The sequence below is a fragment of the Periophthalmus magnuspinnatus genome, chromosome 16, assembly GCF_009829125.3.
Source record: "Periophthalmus magnuspinnatus isolate fPerMag1 chromosome 16, fPerMag1.2.pri, whole genome shotgun sequence".
Taxonomy (NCBI): Eukaryota; Metazoa; Chordata; class Actinopteri; order Gobiiformes; family Gobiidae; genus Periophthalmus; species Periophthalmus magnuspinnatus.
The window spans coordinates 28,707,662-28,727,797 of record NC_047141.1 but is presented as its reverse complement, the minus strand read 5'-3'; the positions used below and the strand labels follow the sequence as shown (position 1 = coordinate 28,727,797).

Here is a 20,136-nt window from a genome sequence, read left to right as displayed (position 1 = left end):
AAGTTGGGAGGTGGCACATAAATAAATTTATTATAATTAAATTTAATATAGCAATTATTGTTTTGGTGATATAATATGTATATCTGCTATACTTAAATCTGTACTTAAAAAGGCTACAAAAACATTCTGTTAAGGCTCATAATTATGTTTTTGCACTTTTGTGGTTCATCTCAGTCCATTCACTTGTTGTGCAATACTTGAAACTGCTGCTGCTATAACAGTCAACAGTAAAATATATAAACACATGATAGGTAAATAGATATTCAGTTTTGTCAATAATAAATCCAGGTTCAAAACAGTTCTGTTTAGCTGTGCATATGACCGAAAGGTTTTTATTCTGCACTTTTCTCCTTTAATGTTAATTTTATGATGATTATTTGTGATTATTTATGTTTTGATTTGTTGTATTGTGATTTTAATGTCTTTCTTATTCTGTAAAGCACTTTAAATGACCTTGTGTACCAATTGTGCTATACAAATAAACTTGCCTTGCCTTGCCTAATTACATTCAATTTTATGTATATAGCACATTTAAAATACAACTTAAACTGCACAAAGTGCTTCACATAAACAACAGACAAAAATAGATATACATTAAAATACAACGCAAAGGCAAAAAAACACAATAAAACACCAAGATTAGTACACAAACAGGTCCTATGCCTCCTGCTGGTGCCCAGAGTCAGGACTAAACATGAGGAATCAGCATTTCAGTTTTATGCAACTAAAACCTGGAACAATTTTTCTGAAGATGTGAGACAGGCCTCTACTTTGACCATGTTTAAATCCAGGCTTAAAATGGCTCTGCTTAGCTGTGCATAAGACTGAAAGGTTTTTATTCTGCACTTTTTGCCTTTAAAGTTAATTTTATAATGATTATGTGTGATTATTTATGTGTAAAGCACTTTGAATTACTTTGTGCTTTACAAATACACTTGCCTTGTCTTGCCTATGGGTTTTGCAGGCTGCATTTAAACACGTGCAGCCTTGTAGTAATTGCCTCTATTAATAAACTGCCCACGTCTTTAAACTTTCATGGAGACATTACACTGGCTGAGTATAGACAATATAAAGAGCCTTTAGTTGGCTGATGTCCTGGCCTGATAGTGAAAACAAAACGGACCATTCTGATGCCATTGTTGCACCTTACGTCCTTGAAAACCAGGGCGGAGACTCCCAACAAAATAATGTCAGATGCTAAATTTGTCTACCACACAATGACCAGGCTGAGGGGCAGTTTTGGGGTAAATTCTGGAAAGCTTTGGCACCAACGTGTCTTTAAGAGGCTATAAGAGTTCATGTTAGAAATAGTAAGGTTTAAATCACTAGACTTTAATGCAAATTGTTGGTGAATGTAGGGAAAACGTGTCTCCACTGTAGTAATAAACTTGTTACACTACTTTTTGGTGCATAAACCTATAAATGCGCAATCTGCATGCGTAATGGTGACTTATATTTGGGTTATTATGAAAGCAGGGAAGGCTTTTCAACTATTTGCTTAGGAAAAACTTACAAAGCAAATGTTAAATGTCTTGAGTCAGTATAGCTAGCTACTGTAACCTCAACTGTCCAGCCAGTTAGCCACAACTAGCTACTTACCCAGTGTTTTGTTTAATTAAGTCGTAATTACGCACAGTTATTTACCAAAAACACTATCAATGAGTGATACCCTGAATCATGTTAATCTTTATCCACAAAAAGGGTCCAAAGTAGAAACGATAAGGCTAAATTCCGTGGCAACACTAGCTAGCCTGTCCAAACAGACTTTTACGCAGTGCCAAATTGGAGAGCCATCAACATTTCTGGACATTGGATTAAATCTATAGAATAAGAGTGGTTCATAAGTGGAATAATGCGTGTTTTACCTCATCTTGGCCCCCTCTCTCGACTGTCTTTTGCTCTGGAGGCTATGGCACGGCGCAGGAAAGGGTCTGGTTTGGAGAGGCGCAGCGACGGCTTTGAGCGGCGCAGAGGAAATCCAATGGCGATAAGGAAAATAATGCAACACCCACCGACATTCTCCAATCGCTGACCGGCCACAACTTCCGCTCTGAGTCAATTCTTTCCAGGACAACTCATATCAATAATGCTCAACAACAAATTCCTGATGTCGCGTTTACATTTTACAGTAATCTAAGGGAAGAGCGCACAATGGACTTAAACAAGCCTGTGGGCCTAGCTGTTGATGGATAAATTGGACACTTAAAAATTTATATTGTTTCCCTTTTAAATTCCACATTTAATTGGAATTTCATCTTCCAAAAATACACAGAATTTAAGGAATGTATCAAGTCACAAGAATTTCATGTTTGGGAATAGTGTTATGGGTCCCCAAATAGCCCAATCGAGAAATATTGACAATAATAGCACACTAAAACTAACACCTTTGGCTTTTAATACACCTTTAAAAAACAGAATTAGAACAGTCCCTTATCATTGGGAAAGGACAGGTGGCCTTATACTTCTGGTGTTGGATTAAGGCAATGGGGAAGAAGTTTGTTCCCCAATTGAATAAACTGACAAAGCTGTAAATTGTTGTGCTGAACAATCAAGCGGAATAGGTGATTACCCAGTCTGCTCTAGCCTTTCCCTACTCCTTTTACTCTGCACAAGAATTGAAGCTCAGAGTGAAGAGACAAACACGCATTGTACAGCCAGCCAATCTTTAATTTGAGATTGCATGAAAAACAAAGACGAGACTAGTTCTTGTAGCCACGACTGGCTCTGCGACCACGAGCCCTCTCGAACTTCCTGCCCTTGGAGCGCACATAGGGCCTGTGAACAAGAAAAAAAATACATTTAGCGAACACATTTTTATGACCGTGTGAAACACTGTCATATTTGTGTAAAACCACAAGTATGATTAATGCATTTCCCCTTTTCACATACTAGCAAGTTCAGTCAAAACGTGTTGCACGTCAGCAAGGCTACTATGTGTCACAAGGCTACTATGTGTCACAATGCCAAATTTTACTATTGTAAAGGTTCTATATTAAACAAAATGGATTCTTTTGAGCTATAAGCCATGTTAGAATGTTATCTCATCAAACACATAGCCAGAGTTATGTTGTTCCTTTCACATGTTTGAGTAATCCTGGATTATTAGGTTGTCTACATCTCCAAAAATCAAAATACTCTGTTCCACCTTGTGATGTCATGAAGCAGTAGTTTAAATTCACAGCCACCTTTTACCTTTTGTTCAGTAGAGATTGGCAATTCTAGGGTTGGAATTATCCAAATAATTCTAGTGATGGTGCATGGAATTTGAAAACACAGTGAATCACTTCCTGTATTACCAAATAAAATCACAAGGTGGAACAGTGCATTTTCCATTTTAGGGAAGAACTAAATATACCTGGAGTATTTAGTTTCATTCACAAATGTTTAACACACAAATCCTACATTTTTTTGTGGAGGAAAGAACATTGCAGATCAGAAAATAGCGTAATATGAAGCCTTGGGTGACAGGTACACTGGCATTGTATTACAATTGATCCCATGATGTTAGATGCCCTACTTTCACTATAGTAATCAAATGTTACAATCTAATTTTCTAAACATGTTTTGATAGGGATAATAAAAGTACATTTCCCAAGTATTCTGCAATTATAATCACAATTATTGATTCATTCTGACACTGCATGGTGCGTTAACTCATGCCCTTTTTTTAATCGATATTAAATGAGAGAACTGGCTCCTGTGCCAATACTTCACATCGGATAATGTCTGACAGATGTATCAAATATTCAGATCATGTAGACTTGTACATTGTGGTTCATTCCTTTCTTGTAAACATGAGTTTTAGTGTGAATGAAAACAGGTGACATATCCACTTACTTTGTGTGGCTGTGAGGGGTTCCAGGGGCTTTGCCAAAGTGCCTGTACACCTCTCTGCCTTTGCGGGGTCCTAAAATCACAACCATGAAATTAAAGCACAATCAGAAAGCCGATGTCAAAAGTCCATCATGAGCTGTGAGCATATCGGACGGGAAATTAAACCAAATTAACATAGCAACATAGCAACAAAGAAAAACAAAAATAGACACTGGCCAGAAATGTACATACTGTAATTGACTAAACAAGCTCCTTAATGTCAGTAGTACCTCAAAACTGCTATACAAGATGACACATCTCTAAAATGAACTTATCAAGTCACAATCATCTTTTAAAATTTACTTCATATTTTTTGTAAGCCATTTGAAAAATAAACCATTACAGATTTGAATGTCTTGGCTCTACGCTTTTGAGCAGAACTGATGCTTTGGAGGGCCACAGATCATTTCAATAATGCTAAACCAAATTCTAAGGCACACTGACCCACAACAGAGAAGCTCAAGCCCATTAGATCTGCCAAACTTTCCCCAACAGAAAAAAAATATATGTATATACACACATACGACTAAAAACAATAAAAAATACCTGACAGCAGCACAGTGCCCTGTCCCTTGGGAGAAGCCAGAGCGAGCTGGTCGAATGTCATGATCTGACCACCGGCCTTCAGGATCCTGCGACGAGCTCCGTCAGTTACTCTTAAAGCGCAGATCTGAGAAAATAACATCACTTTATAAAACAGGTCACAGCATACATAACTATAGTAAGGTATTTAACAGTCATAGGGAAGATGCTGGTGCCAGGTTATAGCATGAATGCCAATACAGGAAATAAAATGTGTAAAAAGTTAAGTATACCTTAAGTTTGGGGATGTCCTGAATCCTGACATCATCAGTTACTGTTCCCACAACAACAGCAATTCTGTTTTCACGTCCATCCAGCTTCATCTTACGAATCTGCACACAAAAAAAAATGTATTGAAAAAAATATTTCAGTGGACAGATGCAATACAAGTGATAGAGTAGCATCATAAAGTTATTTTGAACAGGCACTAATTGGTTGGCAGATTCTAATATGCAATGATGTCATCCAGAGACATCTGGGAGTATGACAGACGTATCCTAAAGGTAAACACGCAAATGTTGAATCAGATAATTACTATGATTGACTAGACCCAAGAACTCTCCATATTACATCAAAAATCTGTGTCAACCATAATATATTTACTAATGTGGTTAGTATGGTAACCTCCCATCTGTATTAAATATTACTGGCCTGCAGTATCCCATAATACCAGCAGAAAGGTTGAGGATAACAGCAAATGACAAATATGGTCAGAATACTTCATGAATGAATAGTCTACCTGTCGCTGGGACTTTACAGTGAAGTGATTTAAGTTGGTATTAGCTAGAGTAAACAGTTGGTGAGGTGCTGCTTACCAGGCGGGAGACGGAGATGGGTGGCCTGTTTGTCCTGCCTCATGAAGAGGCCTCTTCAGGACAACCTTGTTGAAGGGAGCATTTGAGCGACGGGCCAGGAACCTGTACAACTACACACAACTAAATTAAAATAAAGACACGAGATGTAAAATGTATAAAGTTAAAAGTCTATCTTTACCTTAACCAGGAGCCGCAGATAAATATCCTGGCTCTTAGGCTCCTTCCTGTGCACCTTACGGTCCTTGTTGTGTCTGATGTCGACTCCCTGCAGACAGAACAAGCATGAGGTGTCACATAAACACAAGCAAAACAAATAATATCAACCAATTTAAATATTAACGAGACTGTAATTTATATATATGAAGCCCAATGTGTCACTTTCCCATCATTTTCTATAACAAGCATTGCTAACACCTAGCCATGTAGCAGAGGCCGGTACACACGTTGATACGCTGCTTACAACGATGATCGGCAATGGCAATTTACAGATTTGTTTGATTATTTAATGGTTTTATAAACAGACATAGTGATCCGGTCAAATAAGGTGCGTGCTGGAACCATAATAATTTAGGGTTTAGCGTTTTCTGAACCATGTGAAGCAGCCACATCAACATTTTACACTAGTGTCGACAGCAGATAGGTCAAGCTAACAAGATTATCAGCGCTTTTAGACCACAAATCATCACTTTACTGAGACAGAAATAGTGTGTGAGATTAATATATACAGTTTATTTATGGACATAAGACATGTAACTACTGAGGATGACCGCGGATAGTCTCAAAAGTCTGTTGATAAATCCCAGTAGCGGCACCTACCATCTTGGACTCAGAGCGAAAAGGGAAAAGGAAGAGCTGAGATCTCGCGATAAACAATGCCCTGAAGTCTCGCGGCTCTGATTGGACAGTGCGCAGGAGGCTCTCTGCCGGTCTTTAGGACAGCGCCTCTGCTGGTTGACTGAGATGAAAATGTATGAAAATATAATTTCCTAAAGATGATGATGATGATGATGGTGATGATAATAATAATAATAATAATAATGATAATAATAATAATAATAATAATAATAATAATAATAATAATAATAATAATAATAATAATAATAATAATAATGATAATGATAATAATAATAATAATAATAATAATAATAATAATAATAATAATAATAATAATAATAATAATAATATGAATTAGACTGTTCTAGGAGTCACTTTTTCATTAAGCCTACATTATTTATTATTTATTCACTTCCCAAATTCATTGGTGATGTTGCTTTGGGGCTGAATAAAAGAGATGTGATTGTCAATATGCAAAAACCACCACTGTGATACCAATCAGTTATCCTGGGATCCAGACTCGATCTCTCTATTCTACAGATGTCTGTTAAACAGTCAAGGATGAAGTAGTCAATTTTGTTACTCAAGTACAGATACAGAGGAAAAATGTTACTCAATTAAAAGTAAAAGTACTAAAGTACCCGGTTAAATCTGTATTATAAGAGTAAAAAACAGTGTTATTAATTTGTTAAAGTGACATTGATTAAAAATGAACAATACAAATCAATTATCAATCCTAATTTTTCTTATTCATTTTGTGTATTAATTTTTGTTTGGTCAAAGCCAAAGCCTAAACTTAAAAACATAAGTCAAGATGGTACCAAGGAACACGATTGGGCTCAAAATAACCCTTGAAATAATATGAGAAGTAGTTTTTACTTTCCAGTGCAGTTAAAAAATGTAGTGGAGTAGAAAGTGCAGATACCTGCTCTCAAATGTAGTGAAGTAAAAAGAATCCACAGTAAAATGTACTTAAGTAAAGTACAGATACCTTAAAATTCTACAGCACTGTACTACTTCTACTACTTGTTAAGTAACCTATTAGGGGCACATTTTCTTGGCTGGCCTGCAGTCCTGTCACTGCACAAACCAGATCATTCTTTTAAATGGAGGGTCTAGGACACAAAAGCCTAATTTAAGGTGGTTTCGGTATCTAAAAATAACTTTATTTTGGGTATAGTCCCAGGTCAACACCTGAGCCATTCTCATCCCAATGTAAATGTACGAACAGAGATGTAAATAATAAAAAAAAAAGTCTATCTAGAGATTAAGACAACTGCCAGCCTTGTTCATTCATTAATTAATATTGAGACCATATTAGCATACTTACAGATTACATTTGGCTCATTTATTAAAACAGACATTGTAAAACAGTAAAACAAATCAATATAACAATGACAGATGTGAAGCCTCATATAAACACATTAAAATAAACAAAACAAACAGATAAACTATACACAGGTAGACAATTCACTGGCTGTGCTTTCCTTGTCGTTTCATGTGACACAAAAAGACGGTGAAAGTCAGAGCAATTCCTCCAAGAAACACAGTGCGAGCCACCGGAGGAACCAGCGAGAAGTTTATTGCCTGAAAAATACACATTTAAAACACTCACTCACTCTGCAAATATGAAGAGGAGTCAGCACCACACAAACACTCGATCATAAAACGGACAAGTGACATTTTGGGCAATTAAATAAGTAAAAAGCATGTGACATCTTGAACCATTTAGTGAAAAGTGTGTATCATAAAACGACTGCCATGTTGCCTGTCTGTGTAGAGTTACCATAAAGTGAATAAGCCTTTATTGATCTCAGCTTGTCGGCATAAACACTGTCACTTCTTAGTTCTGATGTCTTACCTGCATTGTAGACCAATACACAACACCAGCCTGAAGAAAAAAAACAAAACATAAAACAACAGTAATTATCATGACAGAATTGACCGATTTTATAGTGTGTAAACCTTGTACGACGTCAAGAATTTTTGTCTCCAGTCTTCAAGCGGATCTTCTTTGTCTTCCAAAAAACTCAAACCTAAAAACAAAAGTGTTTAAAGAGCTGATACTAAATTGAATATTGTCATTAGTTAAAGTTATTTGAATCCTAAATAGACTATTGAATATGTATTTATAATGTTTGGTTGTATTTCATAATGGTTTCAATGTAAGCTTTTAATGAGTGGAGTATGGAAATAGCCATAACAATAGGGACTGTACGTAAGTATCAGAAATGGCTCAAAAAGTAGAAAAGTAAAGTCAAATGTGCACTATGCAACCTTTCTAATGAGGAGTCCTCTACTTGGCCGTCTCTAGGGCTGGGTGTCATTAAGAAGTTGCCGATATGATAGATAGGCCACAATATGATACATATCTCGATACAGTGCACTGTCGATTCGATACAATACGACACGATATATTTCAAATCGATTTGATATGATTCAATGAAAAATAAAAAAGGCTTTCAGAACACTTGATGATCAACCCCATTTTCACCAAAAAATAAATATTAATATATTAATAAATATTAATTAATTGTGTCTTTTATTTAGCCTCCATTTATTGAAGATGAATGAACATAAGTGCATTTTATTTTGTGCATTTTACCAACTAGAAAAATACATCAAACTGGCCAGTATTACTCATCCGCAGCTCATATGAGCTCCACATTTATATGTAACAGGAACATGTGCAATTTAATGGCTCTGATGGATCACAATATATTTACTAAATCACAACTGTGATAATAACAGTCTTTGTTAAACCAAAATTAATATGAAATAAACCGATTTTAAGTAGCAAAACAGTCAATCAAATGTTAAATGTTCTACATAAATGAGTTTCTTTCCTCTAAACAAGCCCCAAAAATGTAGTGCTGTGACAGAATCATTTGGTAAAATATATAAAAAACAAAAAAAAACTCTTGGTGATATATTGATATAACAGCCCACGATATCAATTCTGTATCATTAAATGAAATGATACAATATATAGATATTTTGATATTTTTGCACACCCCTACCTGTCTCCATGAAGAATTTATTACTTTACCTGGAATGTTCCACAGTATGGAATTAAACGTATCTTGCAATTGTTCCAGGTGTTTTTATTGCTCAAAAATACCTTGAAATAGATGCATTCTTACTCTAAGTGGCGTTGTCACTCCACAGATCTGTTTATAACTTGGCCTGGTGATGATACTGCTTGTCTCCATGGAGATCAATTTATGCCATATAGTGGAACATTTCAGGCTGACTCTCTAGCAGAAACATTGGTACACCTCTTAAATCTAGCCATATAAATGAAAAAAATACTTTTAAAAAGATACATATTCTGAATCACACTTGTGTAGTTTATATATTTTTGTTGCAGTGTAAAATTATTGCACTGTATTTTGTTCACATACCGATATAAAAGGCGCTGATGGTGAGAGGAGCCGCGATGAGCTGATCCAGTACCACTTTTGCAGTCACCATCTTGGCTCCTCCCCCGGGCAGCATCCTCTCCAGCGCTTTGAGCCAGTGGTAATTGAAGTTTGCATGAAAACAAAAACCCACAGTCGCTACTCGTGCCGTCTGATGCCAGTCTATGCCAGGGGTCTAGAAAAGGACATAGGTACATTCAGGACATTAAGGGCTAATTTTAGTGATATGAAGCTTTTGGTGAGCTCTTTAACACAATTATGATGCATGATTTGGCAGATTTTACTTCTAAAATGGTCACAATTATTATTACATTTACTGCTGAATCTGCAACCAGATCTGGGATAAAGCAGAAGACAGATGGATGGATGATTTATTAATGATTGATTTATCAATTAGTCTAATGCCTAATCTAGTCTCATCTCAGAAGTTAAGCAGGGATGGGCCTGGATAGAGCTTGGATGGGAGACCGTTGGGAAAATGGCAAATGCTAAATGGCCACATTTTTATGTTGGACTTTTCATCCTTCAGGGCACTCAAAGAGCTTTACATCAAGGAACAACTCACCCATTCACACACACATTCATACACCAGTGTACGCAGACATTGAGGAAGAGGTGGGTTAAGCGTCTTGCCCAAGGACACAACGATGGCACTCATCTACTGGAGTTGCGATTCCAACTCCAATAGATGAGTGCCAACCTGCCACTGCCAACCTGCCACTGCCAACCTGTGGGTCAGTGGATCTGACCACTCTCCCAATGATCTTTTATATCAAGAGCAGGTTTTGAAATGCAAACCATTGGATTAGTGGACAAACACTGAGCAACTGTCGCCCCAACACGCTTGGGAATACCAGGAGTGTTGGTTGTGATTGGAGGGGACAGTGTCGCAGATTGGGAGCCTTGCTTCCATCAGCCTGTTCCATAGCAGCTGTGGCTTTAAGAGTAGCTTACCTTCAGTGACTGTAGAGTGAATGAATAAACCATAAAACTATAAATGCAACTTTAGGAGTGTAAAACCATTACATAAGATTAATTATTATTCTGATTATGAGCACAACTGTCTGGACTAAAATGACTATAAACATATGAACCCCAATATTTTAAAAAACTATTTGGCATTACCTTTGTGTCACTTATGGCCTTTTCACCCACAGCTCTGGTCTCCTCTGTTGTGGAGGTAGACACCGGCCGGTCGCTCAGCACACTCTGCTGAATCAGGTCTGCGGAGGCAAACAGCGTGGTGTAGCCCAGAACGTTCCCAATGTACGGGTGGGCTTTGAACACAGCCCACAGGCGCCTCATGATCTGAACAAACAGGGAAAAATTACACATAACCCAAATTATGGATGCTTTATAACAATTCAGGAAAGAATACCGAGTTAAAATAATTGGGAATGCTGGATTAATTTATAGGTTAGATAGATATATATTTTTATCTTTTCTTACCTCATAGACAAATAATTATGCTTGAAAATGCTTGACAAATAATTATGCTTGAAAAAATAATTTAAAAAAGATAAAATAAAAATAACAAAAAAATTAATAAAATTATAATATAATAATAATAGTAATAATAATAATAATAATAATAATAATAATAATAATAATAATAATAATAATAATAATAATAATAATAATAATAATAATAATAATAATAATAGTTTCTCTAAATCAATCAATCAATCAGTAAATTATTCAGATATGGCCAGTTTACTAATAAAGATAGTTTTCTTTTTTTTTTACAGTGCAGTTATGGCATAAATTCAAATAATAAACCTACAATTATGTCCCATTTTACAAACCTTTTGGTGTGTTTTCCTGGAAAGAGGGAGTGGAGCGGCTGACAGGAGTTTGATCAGACCAAAGTTCAGTTCTCAAGACTTTTATCAGCTCTGTGTGACCGCTCTGAAAGAAGAAAAGTCCAAGGAATTAATCAAAACAAAACCCAAAAATCTAGACTATTTAAAACACAAAACACATTCATTCTATATGTGTCTAAAAAAATCACATGTAAACGTAAATGAGCCAAACTGAAAAGGAGTTTTGAACTGGACAAAACCAGGACTAAACCAAAACTAGAAGAAAACCAAACCAAATCTACATCAGAACTAAACCAAGCTCAAACCAGGACCAAACCAGGACGAGTGTGTGTGAACCACTGACTGTAGTGAACGGAGCCTTAATGCATGTCTCCATAAATGTTGCATGTGAATCTACTCAGGTATAACATTTTTTTTTTTTTACATATAAACACATTAGACTCAACTTACCACTGACCACAGCTGTGCACACGCTGCTCTGGAGCACATGGTGACTCTATAAATAGCAGCAGGAGATCACTGGACACTCCCCCCCAACACAAGACAGACTAAATACATACAGGACATCACACGTGTAAAGCATTATTGGCAAAATTTTACAATAACAGTAAATGTTGTTTCCTCATCAGAAACAAACCTGGAGTTGTGTTTTGTTTCATTCACACAAGTTTAATGCACAAACCTGCAGATTTAGGCTCAGTTCTTCTCTCATGCAGAAAACACTCTGTTCCACCTTGTGATGTCATATGGTGATACAGGAAGGGCTCCACTTTGTTTTTAAACTCCATACATCTTCATTAGAATCATTTGGATCATTTCAGCCTAGAATTGCCAGCCTCTATTGAACTAAAGGTAAAAGGAGGTGTTAACTTGAAAACCACCACTACATGACATCACAAGGTGGAACAGAGCATTTTGAGATTGGAGATGGAGATGTTACAGATTAATAATAAAAAGATACGCAAATATGTGTGAAAACACAACTCCAGGTCTGTTTTTGATGAAGAAACAACATCATACCATGGCTGAAAGCACAAGAGTCAATTTTGCGTAATTTAGGACCTTTAAGATAAGTCTATAATATAAAATGTAATAGGCCTATGCACCTGCCACAATTTTGTAGAGCACCAAATAAAAATGTTGTTGGTGTGGTTGTTGTTTTGTTTTGCCTTTATCTGGTTAAGAGGTTGATTGTGATTGTGTAAAATCTATGGGCCCGTTTCATGCACAGTAAAGCAACTGAACACAGTCTGGTAGATTTTTATGCGCACTACAACTGCTACTACAACTACTACTACTACTACTGTAAAACAAAAAAGGAATAAGATTTTGGAATGATCTCAATGATCAATTTAAGTTAATTAAAACGGTCTAAATTTAAAAAAAAACAACAACTTTAAAACATTAATTAATGTATACATATTCATGCTGTAGGTTATATGAGTAAAGGCTGTTGTGTTTAAGATACAGATTAAAGTAAATGGATTTTGTTATGTGACTGTATGGAGTTGTTATGTGCTGGTCAGGATGGGCTCACATAAGAATGTGGCTTCAGCCCAGTCCTTTTTTGGTTGTAATTAATGAAGAAAATGTTTTGTTTTGTCTTTTTTTATGTAAACAATCAAAATAAAATTCATTAATTCTACTACTTGTATTATTATTATTATAGTATTATAATTGGTACTAGACCTACTACCACATCTGCTATAATACTAGGCTCGACTAAAAATAAATAAATAAATGACTGAATGTTGCTGTCTGGGTCTAGTTTTAAAAATAGGTCTTTTATATGTTTCCTGATTTTGTTAAGCTTTGGTCAAATAAATCCTGTGTTGAACCACCTGCTGCCATAGATATGTAAAGTCAGCTCTTGGAAGGCGCGCGTGCCATTCAATTGTAAAGGTCAATTAAAGGCTCTAGCAACTGCCCTCGCTCTTCCCTTTGAGAATGTTCTAATGAGGAACAACGTTTAAGCAAATCAATGAAGGGCTCGTTAAGCGTCTCCTTTTGTCCGTCACACCGCGCGAGCACAATTGACCTGTCACTTAAAAGACTTTTTCTTTTCAATTCGTCTAATTTTGTCGCTTCCTTTTCCACTTTGGGTTTGTTGAGTTAAAGTCCAAACACAGAATGCAGAGGAGGAAAGTGTGGCTCACTTGACTCTTTGACGTTTACGCACAGACGCATCAAATAGTGGCACAGGTTTGGGTCGACAGTCCACGCGCAAGAGGCGAACAGGACGCACGAGAGGACAGCGTGAGGACACAGAGGTGAGCACATTTCATTTACACTTCATGGAATATCAGCTTAATGCACAACTTCTGCTTAAATGTGTTTAGTAGACAGAGTTATTTCATTCTGAATAAACCTAAATGTGGCCTGAGTTGGATAAGTAGAGCACATTACATCACATTTAAATTTGAATCAGCAACATCAACAGCCATGGACCAGATTTTGGTTATACTGCCACTACACAAAATAGTCCTTTATTATGATTTATTGTTAATTTTATTGTTTTGTTATGATATTTCAAAGAGGCCCCCCGTTTTGGAGTGTTGGGACTATCTAATGTTTATATATACAAGAAGAAAAGAATCATTATTATTAGGTTATTCCTTTGAAACATGTACGACATTTCTAATAGGGTTAGAACCAGAACTGCACACATCTTATGAAATGTTTTATAGTAGCTCACTAAATTTGTGATCACAGAAGCCTATGCGTATGTTAAGGTTACGTATTGTAATTGTCCCCATAGAGAAATTTGTCCTGTGCATTTGACCCATCCTTCAGTGCTGCTGGGGCACGAGCAGTCTGGACCCAAACAGATCTTCTAGTCTTGGTCGACCTACTACCTTAGCTGTAGGGACCTATCGTGCATCTTTTGGGTTGATGGAGGAAATAGATGAAAAAACACTGAGACACTGTGCCTTACTGTGTTTTATTTTACTGTAAATGCTGCTTTTATGTCCTGCTTATTGTTGTTCAGGCCTTTGGTAAACGTTGTCACTTACGTGTTTTATAATTATAGATTGATTGATGTATTTTTTTTATATTTTAGTGGGAACTATGTATTCGTCCATCTCTCTCAGTCTGGATCCAGGTTTGGAGTGTGGAGTTCCTGGGGGTCGTGACCTTTACAGTTTTGTGACCTCCGCGGCAGGTCACATGATGAGGACCCTCCAAAAGCCACGAAAGAACCGTCCATCTAAACGCCAAGTCAACCATCGGCGCTTTCTGCACAACATGATCCAGAGGTGGGTCTGAATTAATGTTATCACAATATTAAAGTGTCAAACTCTATTTGGATACTAAGGAATAGGCTCAACACCACAATAATAATACTAAAAATACTAGTTTATTTATATGACCATGTGATTTTATTAGTTCTAATAAACCTGAAGAGCATTGAACTGTTCATGAGAGGTCAAATATTGCCTGTTTTGGTCATTTATTTTAAGGATTATTTGCTCAAATGAGTATCTGTTGGTTTAGTTTTAGTTTCATCTGATTTACAATCATTCTGACCATTCTGAATTATATGGTAAAGTGCAAATGTTTTGATCTGATTTAATGGTTAATATGAATGTAGTTAGTGGATTTCAGATCTATTCACAACAGCCTATAGTGTTTGAATTTATGGATTTATGATTTATTAATTTATGTTGTTAAACTGATTTTCAGGTAATTGATGTTTTTATGGAAAGATTCACAAACTTTGGTGGGAGATGTAGTTACCATAGCAACATGTTTTAGCAGTTGGGAACCATCTTAACTCCTAATTTAAATTTTAATCCCTGATATATCCTGATCCTATTGTCAGTAGTGGCAATGTTTATAATGATTATAACTGTGACATGAACCTGACCAGGGACTGCAGGTGGAAAGTAGCATTTTTTGCTAAAACATGGCACATGACATAATTTTCTTTCTTTTAAAAAAAATAAAATTAATATCTTTTGTCCCTGATCTAATAAATAAATAATTATATTCAAACACATTCTAAAGTCCAATTCAGTAAAAATAACCAAAGATTTTTAATATAAAAAGAGGACAAAATTAACATTAGTGGGATAAGGAACCTTGTCTAAAACACTATATGTAGATTTTTGTTTTCAATAGTTAAAATTACTCTAGACGTAACTGTAAAATACTTTATTTATGCACAAGAACTGACACAAAGTTCAATTCATTTTCTGTCAAATTAACTTAACATACTTTTCATTATAGTGGCAAAAAGTGACAGTTAGAAATAAAGAGTTTGTGAAGCAAATCGACTGTGCACAAAAGCAACCGGCAACCGCACTGTTAGCATCACTACTTCCTGTACAAGTTTATTTCTGTGAAGTTTTAGCCGAGTCACTCTAAAATGAATGAATATTTAAAGAAACAAACAGTGAACAGGGACAACAATAAATAAAATGAATCCGTCACCGAAGGACACCTCTGTATTTAGAAAGAGAGATGGGTTTTTTTTTTGTAACTTATATTGTATTATTTTCAAAGATATAACAATAGAACAGTGAACATTCGATCAGCCGTCATTTTAAATACAAAAACCATTTATCCCAGTTTTCTTCATATTTTTCCTTTTGTAACCTTAAAATATATGTGAGTCTCTCCATGGCGTGAATTTCTTCCACAATGTCCCTCCAGTTGTCAAGCGTAGGGGGGTCTTCCTTGTGCCATTTGCGTGTAATGGCTTTTTTTGATGCTGCCAGTAATATCTTGATTAAGTAGTAGTCCTTTTTTGGGATATGCGCATCAGTAGTCCGCCCAAAATACATCATTATACACGTCCTTGATAGTGTGTACCCCAATATTTTCTCCATTTCTTTGCCCAAAGTTTCCCAAAATTGTGACACCTTGCTGCACTGCCAAAACACATGTGCATGTCCCACATTATACTCCCCACAATGTCAATATTGATGGTTTATCCACTGATAGAGATGCTTTTTTAATCTTTGGTGTGATGAAAAATCTGATGATGTTCTTCCAGCAAAAGATTCTCCATTTTGTTGAATTAGTTGAGGTTATCTGATTTTACCAAATTTTATACCAGTTATCATCACTTATTTCTTCTTTAATTTCTTTCACCCATTTATCCATAATGTATAATGACGTATTTTTCCTGTTAGCCCCCAAACCTTTATACCATTTAGATATAATTGTTGCACTCTTGTTCTTATATGCATCCCAAAGTGTCACAGTGATTATATTCAGTTCACTCGGGAGGTCCGGTCTGATTTCTCTTTGGTAATAGTCTTTCACTTGAAGGTACATATAGAATTCCTGATGTTCTAAATCAAATCTGTGCTTTATATTTTGAAAGCTTACCAACTCCCCTTCCTTAATGAATGTTCCTATAATGTTCAATCAATTATTTGTCCACTCTTTAAATTTGGTATTCATAATTCCTGGTTTAAAATTTGTATCATATGCTAGCCAATTTAAAAGTTTAATCTCTTTCTCTATTTTGAATCTTTTTACAATTCTGAACCAGACATCCAGCGTGAACTTGACTATACAGTCTAACTTTGTTACATTTTCCTTCTATCTTTTGTTTGCAATCATTGCTCGTACATGGCAAACATTATTCAACTCAATTTGTTTCCACTTGGCCGTGCACTCAGAGTCACACCAACAAATCAAAGATTTGAGCTGGGCTGCATAGAAATACTCTTATAATTTGGCAGGGCCAATCCACCCTCATTTTTTGGTAATTGAAGTGTTGAGAATTTTATTCTTGGTTTGGCTCCATTCCATATGAATCTTGAGATTTTTTTTGCTCCACTCCACAAATTGATTAGCTGGTATTGACACTGGCAGGGACTGGAAAAGATACAAAATTCTCAGCAGGACATTCATCTTAATTGTCTCGATTCTGGCATGTAGATCTAACAATAAAACGTCCCATCTTTCCATGTCTTTGTATATTTGTTGGTTCAAGGGTTTATAGCATATATAATATGTTAAAATTATTTGTAATCTTTATTCCCGAGTAGTCTATTGATTTTTTATTCCACTTGAAATTATATTGCTGCGATATTTTTAATGGAGAATTACAGTTTAAGAGGAGAACCTGCGTTTTCTCAATATTCAGTTTATAACCCGATAGATAGCCAAAATAATTTAGTAAGTCCATTAATTTAGGTAAACATACATCTGGTTGTTTTAAATAAATTAAGATATCGTCAGCAAATAGCCCCACCTTGTGCTCTGTGTCCTTAATTTTTACTCCTATTATTCCCTCTTCCTGCCTTATAGCTTGTGCCAATGGTTCAATAAATATTGCAAAGAGGGTTGGTGACAAGCTGCACCCCTGTCTCGCAGATCTTTCTAGGGTAAACCAGTTTGTGAGAATACCATTTATCTTTAGTCTTGCTTTTCGGTCTTGGTATAATGTTTTGACACAATTGATTGACTGTGTATTCAGGCCAAATCTTTCCAAACAGCAGAAAGAGAGATGTTTGTGTAATGCTAATGCAAATTTTGAGGCATAATAAATATTACAACAACACCACAAACTGAAGTATTCTACATATAAAATAACTGGGTAGTCTTCATTTTAATTCACAAATTTTAATAGCTGTAGTTGTGTATTTTAGGCTTTAAGATAATCTGGTACAGCATTTGTGGAATCTTTGTTTAGATAGTTCTCTTTTGACTATTTTTTTCATTCATACTATTACATATAACATTTATATGACATATAACATATAACATAACTATTTCCCCACTGTGGGACTAATAAAGGCATATCGTATCTTATCTTATTTGTGATTTTTGTAGGAAATTTGCCGATATCGAAGCCGCCAACCATCGCCTGGCCTCTGCTCTGTATTTCAAAGTTGACGAAAAGAAGCCGGACACCCTCGAACCTGCCCCGAACCCCTCAGAGATCAACCCAACTGTGGAAAAAACTCCTAAAGACGCAGAAACATTCAAATCAAAAGACTGTCCCACTGATTCACGTAATACACAAACAGGAAGGAAAACACGCCACGAACCAACGTCGAAGCCTCAATCTAGAAAGACCAAATTAAAAAAGACAGATCAAAACATGTTTGCATCAACAGACTCAATGCATTTCTACGGAAACGAATATCCCACTGACTCGCTTTTTACAACGGATGGACAACTAGGTCTAACAGAGTCCAATTTACTCCAGTTTGAACAATACATGGACACGTCTCCGTCCTTTTCTCCTGAGCTCTCGCCTTTGTCGCTAGATTCTTGCGATTTTTCAGTTCAAATGTTCACAGATATTTCGTCTTCGGGACAAAATAACTCAGTAGAAGTTATAGAAACCCAGTGGACGGATGTACTTGATCTGTTTAGTAATGGGGGTAAAGACTTGAGAGGGAGCGGGAACATTGAATCGTATTTGGGTAGTTTTTGTGACGCAGATTATAGTGAAGATTTTGAGGATTTTTTCAATGAGAGGTGGCAATGTAAATACAACAGCAATCCAGTTTTGGCTATAAACAATCTGGAACACATTAACTCCCTGATTTCAAGCAGCCAGGAGAGTCACATTGGTATGAATCATTTCAGTTTGACGAGCAGCGGCGACGGCGTTATCCAAAATGAATTTCCGATCAGCTGTCAGTCGTACCAAGATCCGCTCCACCAAAGTCAATGCGCAGAAGAGTCGGAGTTAAACCCGATCCCATTTGAAGGAATCGCTCAGTCGTTTTCCGTCCCAGCTCAAAACATCCCGAGGTTTTCGATCCCAACCCCCCCGTATGAGGGCGACTGGCTGTTCACAGACATCCTCACAGATAACACCACATTCTGTACCTGATAAAATATTAATACATTACATATTTTTTCTTATATGAATATTTGATTATTTTTTGTGTGTATTTTTGTATTTATTTTATGTTTTTTTACAGGCCCACGTATTCCGTACGATCAAGTTGACTGTAATCCCGTCATATAAAGTTGCTGCTGTACAATACTTTTAAAATTCAGTTATATTTCTGACCAATGCAAAACTGGCAGAGATGTATCCTAACACTGATCCCTCGTGCCCTCGCTGTAGAGGCCTGCAGATCACATACATATGTTCTGGTCTGATATTTTTGAAGCATACACAAAGATTTTTGACAAAGCCGTCTGCCCTAACCCTTTAAGTGCTATATATGGGATTATGTCTTTTACTTCACTCATTGCAAGAAGAGTCATTCTACTTAATTGGAGACAACAATCCCCACCTCCTTTTGTCAGATGGATAAGAGAAGTTATGTATTTTTTGAAATTGGAAAAAATTTGATACACTTTAAAGGGAACTGCACAGCAATTTTTGGAGACTTGGACTCCATTTTTGAATTATTCTGAGGGACGACAAATACCTCTCAATGAAGGGAACACTGACTGATTTTTTTTTTTTTTCGATTAAAAAAAAAAAAAAAAAAAAAAAAAAATATATATATATATATATATATATATATATATATATATATATATATATATATATATATATATATATATATATATATATATATATATATATATATATATATATATATATATATATATATATATATATATAATTTTGTATGCGTACTATTATTGATATTATTATTATTTATTTAATTGTATATTTCATCTTTGCTTTGTATTTGCAATGCCATTATTTCTATAACACAATAATGATATAATTGTAAATCTCTTGTTAACTCCTGGAAAACGTTGAAATGTTGTATTGAATGTATGATGTAGGGGTATGTCTTGCTGGTCAGATGTACTTGTGCATTGTACTGGAATATTGTTTTGCAGATG

At 35.8% G+C, this 20,136-nt stretch overlaps 2 protein-coding genes across 2 annotated transcripts; both read right to left on the bottom strand.

Moving 5' to 3' along the window:
- Nucleotides 1–2,646: 2,646 nt before the first annotated feature.
- rpl18 (ribosomal protein L18) lies at nt 2,647–6,216 on the bottom strand. Its single transcript, XM_033981544.2, is given in 8 exon segments — nt 2,647–2,775; nt 3,838–3,907; nt 4,420–4,543; nt 4,689–4,787; nt 5,271–5,309; nt 5,312–5,380; nt 5,449–5,535; nt 6,087–6,216. Coding segments are annotated over 8 exon segments (567 nt in total). The 5' UTR covers nt 6,090–6,216; the 3' UTR covers nt 2,647–2,699.
- Nucleotides 6,217–7,518: 1,302 nt separating this feature from the next.
- On the bottom strand, nt 7,519–11,838 carry si:ch211-120k19.1 (uncharacterized protein LOC563199 homolog). The gene is made up of 7 exons (XM_033981316.2): nt 11,800–11,838; nt 11,332–11,434; nt 10,652–10,834; nt 9,509–9,701; nt 8,070–8,140; nt 7,966–7,995; nt 7,519–7,691 (listed from the first exon to the last, which is right to left on the bottom strand). Exons 3-7 carry the CDS (start codon nt 10,829–10,831, stop codon nt 7,575–7,577), a joined length of 591 nt encoding a protein of 196 aa, XP_033837207.1. The 5' UTR covers nt 10,832–10,834; nt 11,332–11,434; nt 11,800–11,838; the 3' UTR covers nt 7,519–7,574.
- Between the last annotated feature and the right edge of the window lie 8,298 nt (nt 11,839–20,136).